The 19,466-nt window shown below is 54.9% G+C and overlaps 1 protein-coding gene across 1 annotated transcript in view; it reads right to left on the bottom strand.

Moving 5' to 3' along the window:
* Positions 1-225: 225 nt before the first annotated feature.
* Positions 226-19,466, bottom strand: part of RFTN2 (raftlin family member 2) — a 49,413-nt gene continuing 30,172 nt past the window's right edge. Inside the window, exons 6-9 of the mRNA XM_028153168.2 lie at positions 16,167-16,288; positions 14,754-14,857; positions 4,851-4,929; positions 226-508 (exon numbers count right to left, since the gene is read on the bottom strand). Coding sequence (XP_028008969.2) covers positions 269-508; positions 4,851-4,929; positions 14,754-14,857; positions 16,167-16,288 — 545 coding nt within the window. The 3' untranslated portion in view covers positions 226-268. The remainder of the gene's footprint in view (positions 509-4,850; positions 4,930-14,753; positions 14,858-16,166; positions 16,289-19,466) is intronic.

The raw sequence follows: 19,466 nt of genomic DNA, 5'->3' as shown, positions 1-19,466 counted from the left end.
AGAAGATGACGCGGGGCCTCCGTCAGCGCCCTACGGCGGCGTCTGTGCACACAGGTGCTTTTGTGTGGGAGCAGCGTAAACATGCGTCTAGATGTACAGATGTGTTGATTATTCTTCCTTGTCTGGGAGGCTGAGCCCACGTGTGCGCGGTTAGGAGGAGCCCGAGCCTGGGAAAATCCGAGGTGTCACATACATGCAGACGGAGGCCCACAGAGAGCCGTGGCCGGTGGGTGAAGGACCGTGTGCAGGGCCCTGGGCCGGCTCCCTGTCACATACACGTGACCTGCGTCACTCCGTCCTCCTGGTCCAGCGGCCCGTCGTCCAGGTCCCGCAGGAGGCCCAGCCCCGACAGGGCGGGCCCCGGCATCCAGGGCGCCCTGGAAGGAGGGGGGAGGCCCTCGGGCGGGGCGCCGTGCTCGGTGGGCTGGGACGTGGCCGTGTCCAGGCCGATGCTCCTGCTGCCGACTTTGTGCCTGTCTTCGCCTTTCCCGTGCCGGCTGGCCTTCCTCTGGAACACAGACAGGCAGCGGGAGTTAGAGAGATGGTGCCTCCTGTCCCTCTGCCCGCCGCCCGCGGCCTCCGCCCCGATGTCCTTTCCCTGCTTCTCGTCCGGGCCCTGCTCATCCCAGGGCCAGCTCAGCCCTTCCCGGCCCCCCAGCCCCATCCCCGCTCTGTCTCACACCCCTGGGGAGCTTCCGGGCGCATCATTCTCATCACTGGCCCCTCGGTTCTCTGTCGACACGTCTGGGCCCCTAACGACACTTCAGAATAGAGAAACCGGTTGAGATCACACCTCGGGGAGCAAAGAAGGGTCGAGATACACGAAAGGTTCCATTTTTCTTCTTGGTGTTAGTTGGGGTCTAACCATAGAAAAAGTGTTCTAGTTGCCCAGCCAGGGTGGCTCAGTGGTTGAGTGCTGACCTATGAACCAGGAGGTCATGGTTCGATTCCCGGTCAGGGGACATGCCTGGGTTGTGGACTTGATCCCCAGTAAGGGACGTGCAGGAGGCAGCCGATCAATGATTCTCTCTCCTCATTGATGTTTCTCTCTCTCTCCCTCTCCCTTCCTCCCTGAAATCAATAAAAATATATTAAAAAAAGAAAAGAAAAGGCGTTCCAGTGGCCGCCTCACACCCATTTCACTTAGGAATGGGCTGCACAGAAGGTCACGGCGCGGTCAGGCCGAGTGGTGGCGTTCAGAGTGTTCACTGCGAACTGGGGATGCTCTTGGTGCCATTCAGAGAATTTCCTGAGGGCTGGGATGCTCATCGGGATGCTTGCTGAGGGCTGGGGATGTTCTTGGTGCCGTCAGAACAGAGAGGAGAACGTGGTCTCTGCCCAGGAGACGCAAGTCGTAAGGGGTCTGAGTAAGAGGAAAGCTCAGAGAGAGCTGGTGGCCGTGCAGTGTGTGGCTGTTCAGACTCCTGATGGCATGTCCACCCAGGGCTTCCTTAGTGAAGGACCGATACCATGACGTGGACTAGAATACCATCAGGTACTCTTAGGCACAAACAACGGGAAGTAAAAAAAAAAAAAGATAAAAAGTTAAAAAGAAAACCAAGGCCTGGCCGGCATGGCTCAGTGGTTGAGTGTTGTTGACCTATGAACCAGGGGGTCACAGTTCGATTCCCGGTCAGGCCACATGCCCGGGCTGCAGGCTTGGTCCATAGCTGGGGGCGTGCAGGAGGCAGCTGATCAATGTTCTCTCTCATCATTGATGCTTCTATCTCTCTCTCCCTTCCTCTCTGAAATCAATAAAAATATTTAAAATAAAATAAATAAAAAGAAAACTAAAAGGGATAGATTTAAAAAATATTTATTTATTTACTTTTTTAGAGAGAGAGAGGAAGGGAGAGGGTGAGAGAGAGAGAAACATTGATGAGAGAGAGAAACATCCATCAGTTGCCTCCTGTACGTGCCCTGACCAGGAATCAATCCAGGACCGGAAAGACGCTCCAACCAACGGAGCCCACCCCGCCAGGGAGAAGGGACACATTTAAAGAGCCATTTCCCAGTTTACAAAGAAGGTATTTGCGGAAAGTTCACTTGTATGTTATTTGGGAACTAGGATTACGTTTTCTTAAATGTAAGAGCTAAAATTATAAAACTCTTAGGAAAAAACCCCACAAACCCTGCAAGTCAGGTGCCTAGTCTTGCAAAAGTTGGCTAACCCACAGGTCTGTTGAACTGCAGTGTACAAAGTACACAAGTATTTTCTGCTGGTTTTCAAGGCAAACACACAAAGCAAACAGCTTTATGAAAGCGGGCTTTGTGGGCTCCCACGGAACGTAACGGCTGTCCAGGGGACGGTTTGTGCAGGAAGCTGAGCGTGGCCCCGGAGCCCTCGGGCAAGTTCAAGGGAACGAGCCCACTCTGGGCCGCTTCCCCACAGAAAGGCCCGGCTTCCCGGTCCCGAATCAGACGCAGTTGGGAGGTGCTGGCATTTCCCAGCGCCCCCCTCGACTTCATCCAGTGCAGACACTAGATGGCAAGCCCTATTCCTTTTCTCTCATGCACCAAATGCGTTGAGTTTAATGTGCGGAGTGGAGCGGGCAGATTCACTCTTCCCCCGGGCACAGGGTTTGAGCAAGGCCTGTTCTCCTGGCACGGGGACACCAGCCGGCGAGGAGCCAGCCTTTGGGCTGCAGGCAGCGCCGATGGGCCCTGCCAGACGGGGCTCCTTTCCCAGGCCTGGCTGCCCGCGCCCTTTCCCACGTGCACAAAGCGCCCATTCATCGCGAACGCCCTCCTGACGCTGCATGAATGAACACAAACGGGAGGGCGAGGGCCTGGGCACTTGGCTGCCGGGCCTTTCCTGCCTCCTCAGCACAGAGCCAGAGGTCGCTTCCGCAACAAATTCCCGATTGTGTCCCCGCCAACAGAGGCCCGCCCTCACCCATCAGTGCGGACTTTCTGAGTGAAAACGGGTACCAGTCAGAGCAACGCGCTATTCCGAGCGATTCCCTTTCAGGTAAGTATTCAGGGAACGGCCACCACATGTAAAGGTCAGGTATCAGAAGATGACAAATCCTTCCCCCGGGAACTCTAAAAATGATTTCAGAACACTTCCCTTTTTCCTCCCGTGACTCTTAATAAGTACATCTTCAGCAGAGACAGTGCCTCCCCCACCCCACCCTCCCTCCAGCCTATCTAATAAAAGAGTAATATGCAAATTGACCATCACTCCAACACACAAGATGGCTGCCACAAGATGGCCAGCAGGGGAGGCAGTTGTAGGCAATCAGGTCAGCAGGGGAGAGCAGTTGGGGGGACAAGGCCTGCAGGGGAGGGCAGTTAGGGGCAATCGGGCAGGCAGACAGGTGAGCGGTTGGGAGCCAGCAGTTGATTGGAGAGGGTGCAGGCTAGGCTGAAGGACACACACACACACACACACACACCGTGCACGAATTTTGTGCACCGGGCCTCTAGTGTGAAATAATAGCTTTTCCAGTCAATCCAACTGCAGGGCCTGAGGACTGAGCACGCCGGAGCCTGCAGCCCGGCCGGCCTTGGGGAGCACCTCCTCGAACCCCTCACTCGACAGAGGGAGGACCCAGGCCCAGAAAGAAGGCGGGCTTGGTCCAAGGTCGGGGCAGGGCTGGCCTCGAACTGCAGGCCCAGCGTTTCACCTTATTCTTCCCACACGCATCTCACCCACACCTACCGAACATACGAGGCGAGTTAACCATCTGCGTGTTCCCAAACGAAAACTTCCAGGTATCTTACAAAATACACGTTCGGTGTGGAAGACCTGGCAGGACCAGAGGGAAAAGCAAAACCCACCCACAACCCCATCTTGCAAGAAATCGCTGTTAAAATGGGGTGCGTTTTACTGTTTTCTTCTCTAAAGAGCTACGTATTTGCGTTTGCACACGGGTGTGCAGCTCACCTTTCCTCTGAGCACAATATTTCTTTTTATAACTTCTTTTCTAATATATATATATATATATATATATATATAGTTATTATTGACTTCAGAGAGGAAGGGAGAGGGAAAGAGAAACATCAATGATGAGAGAGAATCATTGATCGGCTGCCTCCTGCACGCCCACTGCTGGGGATTGAGCCCACAACCTGGGCTTGTGCCCTTAACGGGAATTGAACCCGGGACCCTTCAGTCTGCCCTCTATCCACTGAGCACCCAGCCAGGGTGCATGTGTAGGTCTATTACTGTCTTGGAAACGTCTCTAAGACATGGCGTGGAGGGAGAGGGGGACTGAGGGAGCTTGTTGGTGCAGACTCGTCAGTGCGGTCCCTGGGGACGGGCCACCTCTGGCGACTGTCTCCTCCTGGTCCTGGTGAGGAGAGGGAGCCGCCCGCACAGGGACACGCCCCCGCCGGCCTGAGGACGTGCACACCTGCTCCTGTCAGGAAGGAGGCGGGAGCGGTTCCTCCTCCGTCGGTCGGTCGGTCGGTTGGTTGGTCGCCTTCAGCTCAAAGTGATCCTGCTGCCCCAGGGGCCGTTCTGAGAGGCCATCCCAGTCCCCTGGGCCCCGGCTCAGGGCGGGCGGCCTGCACTGGCATGCCTCGGGCGAGAAGACCATTTCCATACCAACACCACGCTTCCCACCTGTGCTCCCCCAAATGCTCCAGTGTAACAGCCAGCCCCGTGGTCGGCAAACTGCGGCTCGCGAGCCACACGCGGCTCTCTGGCCCCTTGAGTGTGGCTCTTCCACAAAATACCACGGCCTGGGCGAGTCTATTTTGAAGAAGTGGCGTTAGAAGAAGTTTAAGTTTAAATAATTTGGCTCTCAAAAGACATGTCAATCGTTGTGCTGTTGATATTTGGCTCTGTTGGCGATTGAGTGTGCCGACCACGGAGCCAGCCTGTCCAGCACCGTATTACTCACCTCTGGGGTCTGAGCCGCTGAGTTCCACATAGCGGGCCTCTGAAGAAACACCACCTGCTTCGTAGCCAAATTCCCTTCGCTGCAAATTAAAACAACAGCATTAGTCTTTGCGGATTAGTAATTCCTTTTTTTAACTGTAAGAGGACATGTATTTGGTTAGTCACAGAGGTATAAAAAGGGATTCCTGGAAGATGAGTTCAGGAAACAGGTTATAGAGGGAAAGGAAGGGCCCCAGGAGCTGGGGAGTGAGGAGGCTCCTGTAGCCTGCCTGGGGCAGCGGGGGAGAGGGGGGGAGCGGGAGGGGAGAGGCAGGGGCAGGCGTGCTCCCGGGATGCGGCACTGGGTCCTCCATCCGAAGGGTTTAAGGTGGAGAGTTTAGGGGAGGTCCCAGGAGATCTCAACAGAACATTCAGCAGTTTCACAGGTGTGTCCTCTCAGGGTTGTGGTCTCCACCGATGGCTCGGCCGGCACCGGGCCGGGGGTCTTTATTCAACGCAGCTGGTCCTGCGGGCAGCTGTGACAAGCCTGGAGCTGAAATGCAACGTCCCATCCTGACTGGCAAAGCAGGGCGGTGGGGCGCAGCTGGATGCTGGGGGCGGCTGGCTGCCAGTCATCCCCGCCAGCGGCCGGCTTTGGACGCGCTGCAGCATCTCAAGGCCTCGGGCCTGCTGGTCGGAGTCCCCACTCGCCAGGCTCCCGATCCTGAGGCACGGCCACTGGGTGGTCCGACACAGTGACACGTCTGGCCTGTGGCTCTGAACCAGCGCTCCCGCGGAGCGAGGGTGAGGCTGTGCACCTCCGTGATGAAGGTCTGCGTCGCGATGCTCTCCTCCGCCGCCTCCTCCATGTAGAACGCCCATGGGAGGTAACCATTCTCAGGCACGGCCCCCTGGCTCCTCGCTGCCAGCCCTGGCTTCCATGTTCTGATTCAGAATCAGGGCGAGCTCAAGAAACCTGTCAAAAAAGGACTTGGGCTCCAGCTGGTTTGGCTCGGTGGATAGAGCGTCGGCCTGTGGACTGAAGGGTCCCGGGTTCGATTCTAGTCAAGGGCACATGCCTGGGTTGTGGGCTCCAACCCCAGTGCAGGGCGTGCAGGAGGCAGACGATCAATCAGTCATTCTCTATGTTCCACACTTGGCAGGAATGTTCCTTTGTAAAACAGTCCTTTGTAAAAAACCTTCCAGTCCAAATAATTAAGAAATCTACATATATAAAAAGGCTAATATGCAAATTGTCCGCTTGGGAGTTCGTCCAGGAGAACGGGAGTTCAGTCACTCGTTATGACGTATGCTGACCACCAAGGGGCAGCGCGGAACATGGTGGGCGACCAGCGGCGGCAGCGGGGAGCTGAGGGAGTGAGGGAAGGAGGAGGCAGGGAGGTGGGGAGGCCAGGCCTAGGGACCCTACCCTGCACAAATTTCGTGCACCAGGCCTCTAGTAGTTTTATACAAGTTGCAGCTGGAACAAGGAAAAAAAATTCCTTAAAACTGAATGTGGGTCCAGCTGGTGTGGCTCAGTGGTTGATCATCAATCCAGGAACCAAGAGGTCGACAGTTCGATTCCTGGTCAGGGGACATGCCTGGGTTGTGGGCTTGATCCCCAGCAGGGGGTGTGCAGGAGGCAGCCGATGGATGATGTTTCTCTCTCATCGATGTTTCTATCTCTCTATACCTCTCCCTTCCTCTCTCTCTAAAAATCCATGGGAAAATATCCTGGGGTGAGGATTAAAAAAACAAAACGGAATATGGTCATTACCAAAGAAAATGTGAATGTTGAGAATGTGTAACCTCACCTGCTAACATCACTACTTTCACCTCTATGTCCCCTCCTAGTCCTTATCACATGTGTGCTTCTGCATGTCTGTAACCGTCGCATATTTGCATTTCTGTGTTCTATGCTCCTCACGTAACACCCTTTCCTTGTTTGTGCACTTGATCAGATTCTTAGCAGCTGGATAGTGTCTCAAAGACTTAAGATACTGAAATGTACTCTCTTTCTTTATTATTGAACAATTAGGTTGTTTCCAGTTTCCTGCTAATTATACAAAATGCTGCCATAGAAATATGTCTCGTCTTTCTAGTCTTATGACTCGAGGAAATCTTTTGAAGTAAATTCTCAGAAGCGGGATTATTAGGCCAAGAATGTTTAATTAGAATTTTTGTTTGCATTGTCAAATCTGCCTTTTAAGAAGAAGAAGAGGCGGACTTGGGCCGCGCGTGAGGAACTTGACGTAGATTTTCAGTCGAGGGGCTGGAGCCGGAGCTAGTTTTCTCTCCAGATGCTCCTTTGTGGGAGCTACTCAGTATTCCCCTTAGTCAACCACCCTCGTGGTGAGTGCCCTTTGCCAAAGACCGTGTGGGGTTTGGGTTTCTCTGAAGTGTATTCAGAGTCTCCATGGATTTAGGGGAAGGAGTCTGCAGCTAATGTTGCTCAGTTACGACTTTTATTATGCAAAAAACCAAAACCAAAACCCAAACCTCACTATCAGCTCTTTTTTTCTGGAAAACAAATGCAACATTGAAACTCTGGCCCCATACCATTGAGTGCCCCACACTTAGTGATTCTGCTGAATTTTGAGAAACAAGCAAATCTTCTGTCAAAGTGGTCTTCGAGACTTCCTCCTCTTCCTCCTCCTCCTCCTCCCTCTTCCCCTTGTCCTCCTCCCCCTCCTCCTCCTTCCTCTTCCCCTTGTCCTCCTCCCCCTCCTCCTTCCTCTTCCCCTTGTCCTCCTCCCCCTCCTCCTTCCTCTTCCCTTTGTCCTCCTCCCCCCCTCCTCCTCCTTCCTCTTCCCCTTGTCCTCTTCCGTCCTCTTCCCCTTGTCCTCCTCCTTCCTCTTCCCCTTGTCCTCCTCCCCCTCCCCCTCTTCCTCCTTCCTCCTTCCCCTCCTCCTCCTTCCTCTTCCTCCTCCTCCTCCATCCTCTTCCCCTTGTCCTCCTCCCCCCTCCTCCTTCCTCTTCCCCTTGTCCTCCTCCTTCCTCTTCCCCTTGTCCTCCTTCTCCCCCTCCTCCTCTCCCTTCCCCTCCTCCCCTTCCTCTTCCTCCTCCTCCCCTCCTCCTCCTCCTTCCTCTTCCCCTTGTCCTCCTCCCTCTCCTCCTCCTCCCTCTTCCCCTTGTCCTCCTCCTTCCTCTTCCCCTTGTCCTCCTCCCTCTCCTCCTCCTCCCTCTTCCCCTTGTCCTCCTCCTTCCTCTTCCCCTTGTCCTCCTCCCCCCCTCCTCCTTCCTCTTCCCCTTGTCCTCCTCCTTCCTCTTCCCCTTGTCCTCCTCCCCCTCCTCCTCCTTCCTCTTCCCCTTGTCCTCTTCCCCTCGTCCTCCTCCTCCTCCCTTAAAATCCTCACATATATATCCAGTCTTGAATTTTTTGGATTTTAAGTTAGGAGAGGTCTTCAAGAATTCATTTACTTGTACTTCCTTTAAAAAAATTTTTTTTTTATTGCTTTGAGAGAGAGAGGAAGGTGGGGGGAGAGAGACGGGTTGTTGTTCCACTCATTTATGCATTCATGGGTCTACTCTTGTCTGTGCCCTGACGGGGCTCAAACCCACAACCTGGCATTGGCGTCTGGGACGATGCTCTACCCACTGAGGACCGGCCAGGGCTGTGCTCACTGTTCCTTGGCTCACCCTCCTGGCTGCGTGTTGCTTCAGGTTGCCAGAGGGAGGAAGTGTCCTTGGCGTTCATGCTGCCACTTCCCACCTCTGCGTGCCTGCGGGCACCGCTAACGGGCACCGCGTTCTGGCCTCAGAGCCTTCGCTGCGGACCGGGTGGCCACTGCAGGACCAGCGCAGCCGTGCGATGGAGGCCACTGCCCGCCAGCCCTGCCTGCCGCCTGGAACCTTCTCTCTGAACCTGCCTGGGAGCTCTGCTCTCTTATAATCCGACACCACAGCCTTCACACACCGCTCCCCTCCTCACCCACGGCCTTTACCATGTTCCCTGCCTTCCTCTCAGCGCTGCTTCCTCTGGGAGCCTTTTCAGATCTCTCCCCTCCCCTCCCCTCCCCTCCCCTTCCCTCCCCTCCCCCTTTAAGTGTTAACACCTGAGATACGCTACGTGTCTGCCGTGCACTGTGGCCTTTTGAAGGACCACAAGCCGCTATGATGCCCAAGATTCTCTCGCCCCAGCGGAGCTGATGCTCACCCCTCGGGGCCGGGTCCCCGGCTGTGCGGACCCCAGTGCAGGACTCTCGGTCTGTCTGCTCTGCATTAGCTATTTGTGACCGTGCTTTCTCCCCAGCAGTGAGCTCCCGGCAGCCGGAGTCTGCCCCTAGAGAGGGTAAAACACGGCCTGTACACACCAGGCACTCAGTCAACACTTGAGCTGAAGCGAAGAAGCATGCTGTTTACTAGTAAATAAGACGCAAGAGCGAGGATCAGGTGGAACGTAAGTGAGCTGGTTTCCGAGGGGCTGGTGGGCAGCTGCTTGGCCACGAGGGACACAAACCCGCTCCCAGGAAGCTGCCCGCGAGGCCCCCGCCTCCCGTCAGCCCAGAGGGAGCGGGACTGGCTTTTCTGATCGGTTTGGCGTCACCGTGTACATTCATGAATTGCCGTGGCTTAGTGATTGCCACTTGGAAATGAGATATGAAACCAACGTTAACTTGCTAAAAGCAGAATCATCAAGTTAAACTTTAGCTTGCCCCTTTGTGGTTGGTGGTGTGTGTGGTCGGGAAGCCGGTGCCCGGGGACCCCGCCCTGGTTCTCAGGTGTGTGTGGGGGGAAGCCACAAAGGGCGCCGCACGCTCGGCTCCTCCAGCCCTTCCCCCGGGACAAGGTTCACATTGATGCAGAAGAGTGATTGCTGCGAGTGCACACGGCAGACAAAGGGGCTATTTTAAAAAGCGCGGCCTTATCAGAACGCTGCTCCCGGCCAGGTGACACTGAGGGTAGGTCACCGTGATTACACCATGCCGCCCAGAACTTCAATCAGAGGGGGCGGGGAGGTGCGTGAGAGGGCCCGCAGGGGCCCCAGCCCCCCTCCCCGTGCACACGGCAGCTCCTGCTCCGGCTGGCACTCAGGGTCAGGAGCGGGTCTCAGACACGCCAGGGCCTTCGCTGCTTCTGGGCTCAGGGGTCAGGAGGCCGGGAGCCTTTCTTAGAGGGGCGCGGAGTCTGACCTCACAGTGAAAGGCCACCATTCTCTCTTGTTGTTTATACCTTGTCCTTAAGGAGCAGAATTTTATATTCTCAGTGAAGTGTCACTGGATTCTAGCATTCTTTCTTTAAAAAAAAAATTTTTTTTTTAATTGATTTCAGAGAGAAGAAGAGAGAGAGAGAGAAACGTCAATGATGAGAGAGAATCATTGATCCGCTGCCTCCTGCACGCCCCACACTGGGGACCAAGCCCACCACTCGGGCATGTGCTCTGACCGGGAATCGAACCGTGATCTCCTGGTTTATAGGTCACCGCTCAACCACTGACCCCTGCTGGCCGGGCTCTCTTTCTCTCTACTGTAAGGTTATAATCCAGTGCTTATGAACGTGCATTCTAATCACCTTGGGTTCTTGTTTAATTGCACGACCCTGCCCCCTCCCCCACTGGTATTTGGGGAGAGGGGAGTGACTGTGTTTTGAGGTAGCCACACAGCGGGAACTCTGGCTCACTTCCATTGTACTCCTGGGGTTATGTTCAGATCAGCAATATTAGCTCCTAGTTCCGCTAATTTGATCCTCTACCAGATTTGCCCTAAAGAGATTGTCAATTTTCACCTTGTTTTCTTTTTTAAAGGAAAAGAATCGGGCCCAGTTGTATAATTGCACAGCGACAACGATTAAGAAGGGATTCTGGTAAGTTCTCCGGGCGGACAACGATCATCTTGGACCAACGTAGTGATATCAGATGACCACACTGAGGTTTCCATGGTAACCAGCTTTGACCGTTGGTGGTGTGATATTGCTGAGGATAGTGAAGTAACACCCTTCACCTGGAAACCCGCTGAGACAATGCCTTCATGCAATCTGGTAACGGGATATGCGGGAGTAATTAAGGAAAGAAGGAGAAATCACCTAATGAATAGACCATTCAGGTAGGGCTTAGGTAAGAGAAGAGCAGGGGAGGTGAAATGGTTTAAGACAACGATTGCACATGAGACAAAGGTACGTGAGGAAGAGCCTTTCACTGGTGTTTGCACAGACAGGTGGGCTCCCAGGGAAGAGGGTGTGTTGGGAGCTGCCTTCACCAGCAGAAAGAGGTGGACATGGAGTCCGGAGGGCTGGTCAACCTGGAAGGCTCTGGCAAGGGTCAGAGCCAAGCACCCACTGTCTAGTGGAGACAAAGGGAGCGGAAGCAATTTCTACCTTTTAGTCTCATGTAAATCCTTGCTGATGGGCTATCATCGAGCTATTATTGGAATTGCCTGCTTAAGGGCTATGGTGTATCCCACAATCTGAATAAAAGGGATCGCAAGGCCAGAGCAAAGCGGAGTCCTTCCTCTTGAGCTGGGCTCCCGCCTGGCCCCCAGTATTTCCAAATTAATATTTTCTTGTCTAGTCTCTTTTATTTGTGTGAGGCCTCCTCCAGAACCTGAACCCTGAACCTGAACCCTGAACCACATGGGACATGGCAGGGGTGGGGGACACTCGCAACTGGCAGCCCAACGTGGGGTATTCGCAATGGTGACAGGTACCGGTCTTTCTGGGTGTGAGCATGCGTGTAAGTGTGCATCTTCATAGCGTCGTTAATTACCGCTGTTTCTTCTACTGGCTTGTAAGCCTCAGTGCTGATTTCATGTAGCGTGAGCTACGCTATTGACGTCTGCTGAAATATCACGATGTGGGACAAGCTGGGTTATCATCCTTGCCCAGGGTTTCAACTTCATAGGGACTTTGGTTCTGCTAAAGAATTAGGTCCCGTCCTAGCCGGTTTGGCTCAGTGGGTTGAACATCAGCCTGTGGACTGAAGGTCCTGGGTTTGATTCTGGTCAAGGGCACATGCCCGGGTTGTGGGTTCAATCCCCAGTAGGAGGTGTGCAGAAGGCAGCCGATCAATGATTCTTCCTCATCATTAATTAATTAAATAAAAAAGAAAAAGTAATAGTGTCATAGAGCTCGTTCCTGGTGATACTGTGATTACAATGAGATTTGTTTCGTTCTGGCTCGAGAGATCGGTTGGATAGAGTCGTCCCCTTACGCCAAGGTTGTGGGTTTGATCCCCGGTCAGGGCACCAAAAAACGAGAGATTCGTTAAGCTCAAAGCCTGGACCATTCTTCTAGTTTCAGAGACTAAACTCTTTCAGGCTCTATCGTCCACCCCACCAGGTTGACCTGGATGCAGTCTTTTTCTTTATGTAAAGATGACACGGCCAACTGTCAGGACTGGCTGTGCGCCCCGTGACAGCCACAGGGCCAGCGCGTGTGAACAGGAATCCACAGGCCGAGGATAAACAGGTTTCGGCAGCCATCTTCGCGGTCAGATCCCGGCGAACCTTTACCCTCATCCTATACTGTCTACCGTGCAGCCGCTTACCCAACACAAAGGAACAAAGTAGGATGATGTGATGATGTTGCAAAATGTTCCTGGCACAGGAGAGAACAGTTGGCCTGGGGGTTCTAGTGTTCCTTGTTGCATAAGGGCGATTACGGTTGAAATACATTTTTCTTCTGCCTTCTATCCGGGGTCAACGGCAGATTCCTAACTGGGGCCCTGCCCACTGGGGACGCTGCCTTTTAACCTCAGTGCTACTGAGGGTTCCATCTAACTTTGGCAGTCTACACGCCCCCCTTATTGGTTTATTTTTTATAAACTAATTTTGTTTTATTGAATCCATTGGGGTGACTTTGGTTAATAAAGCCATACAGATTCAAGTGTACAGTTCAATAAAACATCTGCACACTGCATCGTGCACTCGGCACCCAGAATCAAGTCTCTTCCCATTTATCCCCCCTTGACTACGCCCGCCTCCCCCACCCCATGTACCTCTGTCGCCATACTGTCACCCGTCTCCGTATTTTTGTTGCTGAATCCCTTGTTTCAGCCTGCTCTGCAACCCCCCGCCCTCTACGCTCTCTTATTTTTCATACGACTATGGAGCGTACAGACGAAAGGACTCCATAGCCCTCGACTGGTGACTGTATTATACGACACAGTACATAACCCGGCCTGGCCCAGCCCGAAGGCAAGCCCCTGGTTATGGACGGGGTGTACCTTGGGGCAGGCTCTATATGCAGCGTCCACATCTTTTCATTCACTGACGGATGCTTTGCTTCTTATTTGTGTGTGGAGTTTACTGGGGTGACATTGGTTAATGAGATGATATAGGTTTCAGGTGCGCAGTTCTACGACTCATCACCTGTACACTGTATTGTGTGTTCACCACCCCAAGTCAAGTCCCCTTCCGTCACCATCACCCCCCATTACAGCCTCTTCCACCTCCCCTCCCCCTCCCTCTGGCATTCACCACACTGCTGTCTGTGTCCATGAGTCTTCTTTTTTCTTTGCTTAATCCCTTCACTCTTCTCCCCCAGCCCCCAGCCCCCTCCCCTCTGACAGCTGGCAGTGTGTTCCCCGTCTCCCCGAGTCTGTCTCCACGTTGTCAGTTTACCGTGCTCACCGGATGCCACACCGAAGTGTGTCCGATGGCCCTGGCCCCTCCCTGACGAGTCTAAGTCACCCAGGGTCTGGTCATGTGGGGGATGTCAGCCTAACCAGCTCCTGTCTGTCCACTGGGCGCGCTCCCGGCGACTCAGGTTGCTTGGTTTGAAGACAGAATCCTGAGCGTGACCGCCGTACTGAGATCTGACAGGGATGTCACAGCGTTTGAAAAGGTGGGGAATGACGCTCCGGGGAGCTGTCACTCACAATGGGAGCCGTTACCAACAGATCTCTGAGAAGAAAAGCAGGTGAACCGCTCTGATTCCTTCTAATCCCCCTTTCAAAGCTTGAGCTGGTTCACGCCGTACCCGCCTCTGTCCCTCTCCCCACCTGTGTTATAAAGCCACGTCAATCAAATGCCTTTGGAGTGGGGGGGACCTGGGACACGGGGAGGCTGCTAAGCTGGGAACACCAGAGACGCAGGAGGCTGGGCGAGGCGGGAGGGAGCGGCCTCCCTCGGCCACACCAGCCCAGGTGCAGTGCTGCCCCTGCAGGGAGCCACCAGCCCCGCAGGACAGCCAGCTGTCAGTCAAGTCCTGGATGCCAAATAGGGCAGAGGGCACGCCTCCGCCCAGGACAGGAAAGCACTTCCCACAGAGGACTTAACAGGTCTCCCCCTCTCGCTCGCTCTCAAAAAAAAAAAGACTACAATTCATGTTTTCCTTCCCTGGGACGGAAATAGGAAAAGGTAGTAAAAGGAGACAAGGGCAAGTTGGTGTCCATGAAGGGATGACATTTTGGTCCTAACTTTCTAACGTAGGCACTTGTTTCGGGGGGAACAGCTAACAAGCCCATGCTCAGGGGAAAAGGAACCCATCACACTGCAGGACGAATGGAGGCAGGACGCCGCCTCCTCCATGCCGGCCTCCAGGGTTCTGCAGGCCTGGCCCCAGCTGTGTGCTGGGTGGGGGCAGCTGTGCACGGGCAGAGCAGAAGGGCAGGACCTGGGGCCCCACAGCGTGGGCTGTGCCTCTCTGACTGCAGGTTTATGTCGACTCAGTGTTCACTCTGGGGAAGAGTCAACCAGCACCCTGAGTAGGAAAAGGGGAGTGCGGCCTTCTGGTGGGGTGCCGAGGCTGAGGCTGCGAGGGGCTGGGAGGCAGGCGGCTGGCCTGAACTCGCCTGCCCTGGGGGAGAGGGCGGAGCCGCTGGCACACACCTGACCGAGGGGGTGAGATCTGCCCATCTCCAAGGCCTGAGAGGAGAGGAGAAGTCAGGGGATGCCTTTGGGGGCTTTACATAGGATTCCTTCAGCGGAGTTCGCTGACGCGGAGCTCTGACTTAGAGCGAGAAGGGAGTGCGGGAGGAGGCGGGCGTTACCTGTCCTGTCTCAGGATCGGTGTGGGCAGCACGCCTGTCAGGAGCCACCCAAACTCGGCCAGCGTGTGCAGCAGGGGCGCGTAGTCCGTCTTGATCTCGCAGCCCTGCGGGACAGCCAGAGCTCAGGGCCACGGCCGGCAGCCGCGAGGGGGTCAGGCCAGGGCGTGGGGGTGCTGATGGGCGCCCCCTCCGGCAAGTTCACTTTTGCTGGTGCCGGCTTCCTGGCTGCCTCGAACCCTGGCCCAGCGGAGACACTGGGGTGGGGGTGGGGAGGTGTCAGGGCCTCCGGCTGCTCCCCAGAATCTGGGCTTTCCTGGGTCCATCCCCTGGGCCTGGTCTGGCCTCCAACACTAACGGGGGTGGGAGTGGGAACCTGTGTTTTCAATGAGCTCCAGGTGGTTTGGATGCCGGTAACGTGCAGGCCCCGCGCTCAGAAACACGTGCTGGGACCGAGGCCGGGACCGAGGGCCGGAGCGGAGAGCGGGAGCCGGGAGTGAGAGGTGAGAGGGGCTTGCGACTGGTTTTGATTTATTTTGAGCTTAAAACTGGAATGGGTTTTACTGGGCGCATTACCTCTTCCCCCAACCCTGTCCCCTCCTCTCCCTGGGATTTCTGGCTTCCTGGAAACAGGGACTGTGTCTCCGCCCTTGTGAGGCCAGAAAGGCAAACGCGTCCACAAAAGAGCCGCACACAGTGTGCCTGAATTCGGCCTGTCCCCTCGGGAGGCCTGTCCCCTCGGGAGGCCTGTCCCCCTCGGTTCGGAGGGCGGCGGTGGAGGTTCGGCTGCTGAGAGGGAACACCCTCCGGACACCTTTGCCTCTGGGAGTTCACAAGGTCAGACCCCAGGTCCATTGGTTGCTGGAGACGAACGCCAGCCATCGTGGGAATTTGTTCCCGTCCCACCAGGCGCGGGCACTGCGTAGAGAGCCTCAGGGCCCGGGACTCTGTTTGGGTTCAGGCCAGCCTTTGGGGACACACTGCCATTCATGCCCAGATCATGGTTGTGCTGTCTTTTCACCAGGTGGGCGTCGGGTACAGCACTGCTCCCCCAGCGGAGAGCGGTTTGCTCCTGCGTCGAAGGCTGCACAGACGGCGGGAGGGGCGCACCGTGCCAGCCGGTGAAGGCCGTTAACGTAATATAAGGCTGGCCAGGCCGGCCCGGCTCCGTGGTGGAGCGTCAACCTAGGAACCAGGAGGTCACGGTTCGATTCCCAGGCCGGGCACATGCCCAGGGTGCGGGCTCGATCCCCAGTGTGGGGCGTGTAGGAGGCAGCCGATCCATGATTCTCTCTCATCATGGATGTTTCTATCTCTCTCTCCCTTCCTCTCTGAGATCGGTAAAAATATAGTTAAAATAATAATAGGAAACTAAATATAAAAGTAAAGCCGAGTGGCCAGCCCACGGCCGTTTACCTCGATAACAGTCCACTGCTCCACCACGATGGCGTCATTTCCTGTGTGGCTGGACCCGGGCAGCCTGGAGCCTTCTTCTTCGTAGACGAAGAACCCGTCCAGCGCTTTAGGCACGTGGTCCCCTGCGAGGAAGAGGATGCAGGTGAGAAGAGTTGCAAATACGAAGTGTTTTTTAAAAAAAATATATTTTATTGATTATTTTACAGAGAGGAAGGGAGAGGGAGAGAGAGTTAGAAACATCGATGACAGAGAAACATCGACCAGCTGCCTCCTGCACACCCCCCACTGGGGATGTGCCCGCAACCAAGGCACATGCCCTTGACCGGAATCGAACCTGGGACCCTTGAGTCCGCAGGCCGACGCTCTATCCACTGAGCCACACCCGTCAGGGCCAAAGTGTTTCTTAAGACCAGGGGTCCTCAAACTTTTTAAACAGGGGGGCCAGTTCACTGTCCCTCAGACCGTTGGAGGGCCGGACTATAGTTTAAAAAAAACTATGAACAAATTCCTATGCACACTGCACATACCTTATTTTGAAGTAAAAAAAACAAAACGGCTAAAACACCCGCATGTGGCCCGCGGGCCGTAGTTTGAGGACGCCTGGTTTAGAGCGTCCCAATCCTTAACCCTCGTAGGAAGCAGAAAGGCCAACAGCAGATCCCTTAGTAAACACTTGTTATGGCTCCATCAGCAACACCCCCCTCCTCTCTGAGGGTTAAATTTTTGTTGCCAAGGTCAAGACAGTGTTATACGTCAGCGAGTTAAAATCAAACTGTAAACACGAAAGCGACAACAACCAAAACAAGATAAAATAATACCCTCCGCGGAGAGGCAAGTCGATTCCCTAAGCCCAAGGAGCGCCTGGGAAGAAACCACACCGCGCGTTGTGGTCTCTGATCTGTCTGCTGTCTGCACGTTGGTTCTACTCTTGAGAGAAACAACATCAACCCTATTAACCCTGGACATGTACGGGTGGGATAGGAACACGAATGTGAGGCAAGATTACCTCAAAAATACAAACGTGGAACAATGCTTTACTTCAATGACGCTTTAAAAAAAAAAGAATGGTGACAGGAAGATCCTGAACGGAAGGCATTGTGGAAAGGACGCCTGCTGGCAGGCAGTTTCCGGGGAGGGCCCCTCGGACCTTTTCTTGAACGGCTCCCAGGGACCACCTGGCCCCAGCTGAACTGACTTTATGGGGGTTCTTTTGTCTCCAGTTTTGCAATCGGACGCAGTTTTCCCACGGTCACGTGTGGGTTGGACGTTCTGGCTTTCACGTGGCGCGATGTCACATCCACGCTGGCCTGGCGGACCGTTATCCCAGGAACACAGGCCTGCGAAGGTTTCAGGGCTCTGCTAAGCTTAAATACAAGCGAGGCAAGGGTGCTTTCCATGTAATTCGCAGTTTTAACGAGCAGGCTTATCCACCTCAAGAGGAAATCGTTGTGCCACCATCTGCCCATCGCTGACAGTTGAGGCGGACCATCACGAAGGGTTTATGCTGTTCCGAGTGGTGTGCGGGACAGTTTAAGGTACTAGTTGGAAATGGTTTTCTGAGGACAGGAGAGGCCCTATTTCCTTTTAAATGTACCTGACCATTGTCACACCAAAGTGACCCGAAGAATCTTTTTACTTTTTAAATATATTTTTATTGATTTCAGAGAGGAAGGGAGGAAAGAGAGAGAGAAACATCAATGATGAGAGAGAATCACTGATCGGCTGCCTCCTCCACGCCCCCCTACTGGGGATCGAGCCCACAACCCAGGCATGTGCCCTTGACCAGAATCGAACCCAGGATCCTTTAGTCCCCAGGCCAGCGCTCTATCCACTGAGCCAAACCGGCTAAGTCTCTTTCTGATTGTAAGTGCAGGGCATCACTAACCACCATAAGAAATGGCTACGTCCTAAGTCCTTTAGTTAGAATGGGCGTATGAATTTTAAAAATAATGATCTACTTTGATAACAATGTCGTTATTTGTGACCCGTCTCCTTGGGGATTCTGTGACATGAGACCCGTGGGTTTTTGTGGCTCTGCCTCTGTTTTCTTGTTCTGAGTACCAGGGCTCCCGGGACTGGTATACTTCACTATACACTAAACTATACACTTCACTCGAGAGAGACCGGCGTCCGGGTGTGCCAAGGCCCGGAGCGCCGCCTCCGGCCGAGCAGCTGTCTTTGCTGGGGCCGTGCGCCCTGCAGTATTCCCATGTCCTCTGGTGCCTGATATGGAAAAGGCGCAAAGCACGGACCCACCACTTCTCAAAAAACCCACAAAAAACCTTTTAAAAGCCAAATGCCACCCGTGGCAAAGGAAAGTGTATCGATGAAGGATGGTCTCCAGGCGCAGTCCTAGTGAGTGCAAACCTGGCGTCCTTTCCAGGTTGTCCATGTGATGTAAGGAAACGGGTCCCCCTCTGCCCTCCAGAGGCGAGCGTCACCCTCGGGGGAGGTTCGTCTGTGAATTCTGTGCGCCCCGGCACAGGCCACACCCCTCGGGGCCCTGGCACAGGCCACACCCCACAAGGCCCTGGCACAGGCCACACCCCTCGGGGCCCTGGCACAGGCCACACCCTGCAAGGCCCTGGCACAGGCCACACCCCTCGGGGCCCTGGCACAGGCCACACCCCGCTGGGCCCCGGGCCCTGGCTGGAGAAGCACACGCTTGAAGGGTTCCCAGGGAAGAGTTTACGTGTCTGGACAGGTGATCTGACATGTTCCCTTCGGCCAGAGGTCGATGTCACCTCCAGCCGGACGGGGAACATGCCACGGCAGTCTCCCACAGGCCCACGTGCCACTGTTGGCATTAACCTGAGGGCGGGGGCCCGACGGAAGACATGGCGGGCAAGCCCATGGGGACTGTGTTTCCTCAGGAGCTCTGTCTGCAGAAGGAATGTCAGCCCGTCTCTGCCCTCCCCGCACCGCCCCTCCCTGCGTCATGGCAGCAGCTCTCACTCCTCCCCCCTCCTCACCCCGCTGTGACCCACTTCGCTGGGTGAGGCCAGAGAGGTTCTTTCAGGCCAGACTCCTCCTTTTCATGTTTAAGGAATAATTGGAATAAAAGTCCTGACCGGATGGCAAACTGCCTAAGAGCATCCTCTCCACTCGGATACCCCCTTCTGGCTGTGTGCGGGGCACACGCGTAGCTCTGGGCCTCAGTTTCCTCATCGGTGAAAGGGGAGCAAGCAGCCCTCGCTCAGAGCGCCGCTGTGGGAGTGACCTGAGTTAGTGAGTGGGAACTGCTGAGAGCAGTGCCGGCACATAGTGGGTGGCACACAGTAGGGACGCGTGTCAGCGCTC

The sequence above is a fragment of the Eptesicus fuscus genome, chromosome 11 (genome assembly GCF_027574615.1).
Source record: "Eptesicus fuscus isolate TK198812 chromosome 11, DD_ASM_mEF_20220401, whole genome shotgun sequence".
NCBI classification, from domain to species: domain Eukaryota; kingdom Metazoa; phylum Chordata; class Mammalia; order Chiroptera; family Vespertilionidae; genus Eptesicus; species Eptesicus fuscus.
This window is presented reverse-complemented; position numbering and strand designations above follow the sequence as displayed.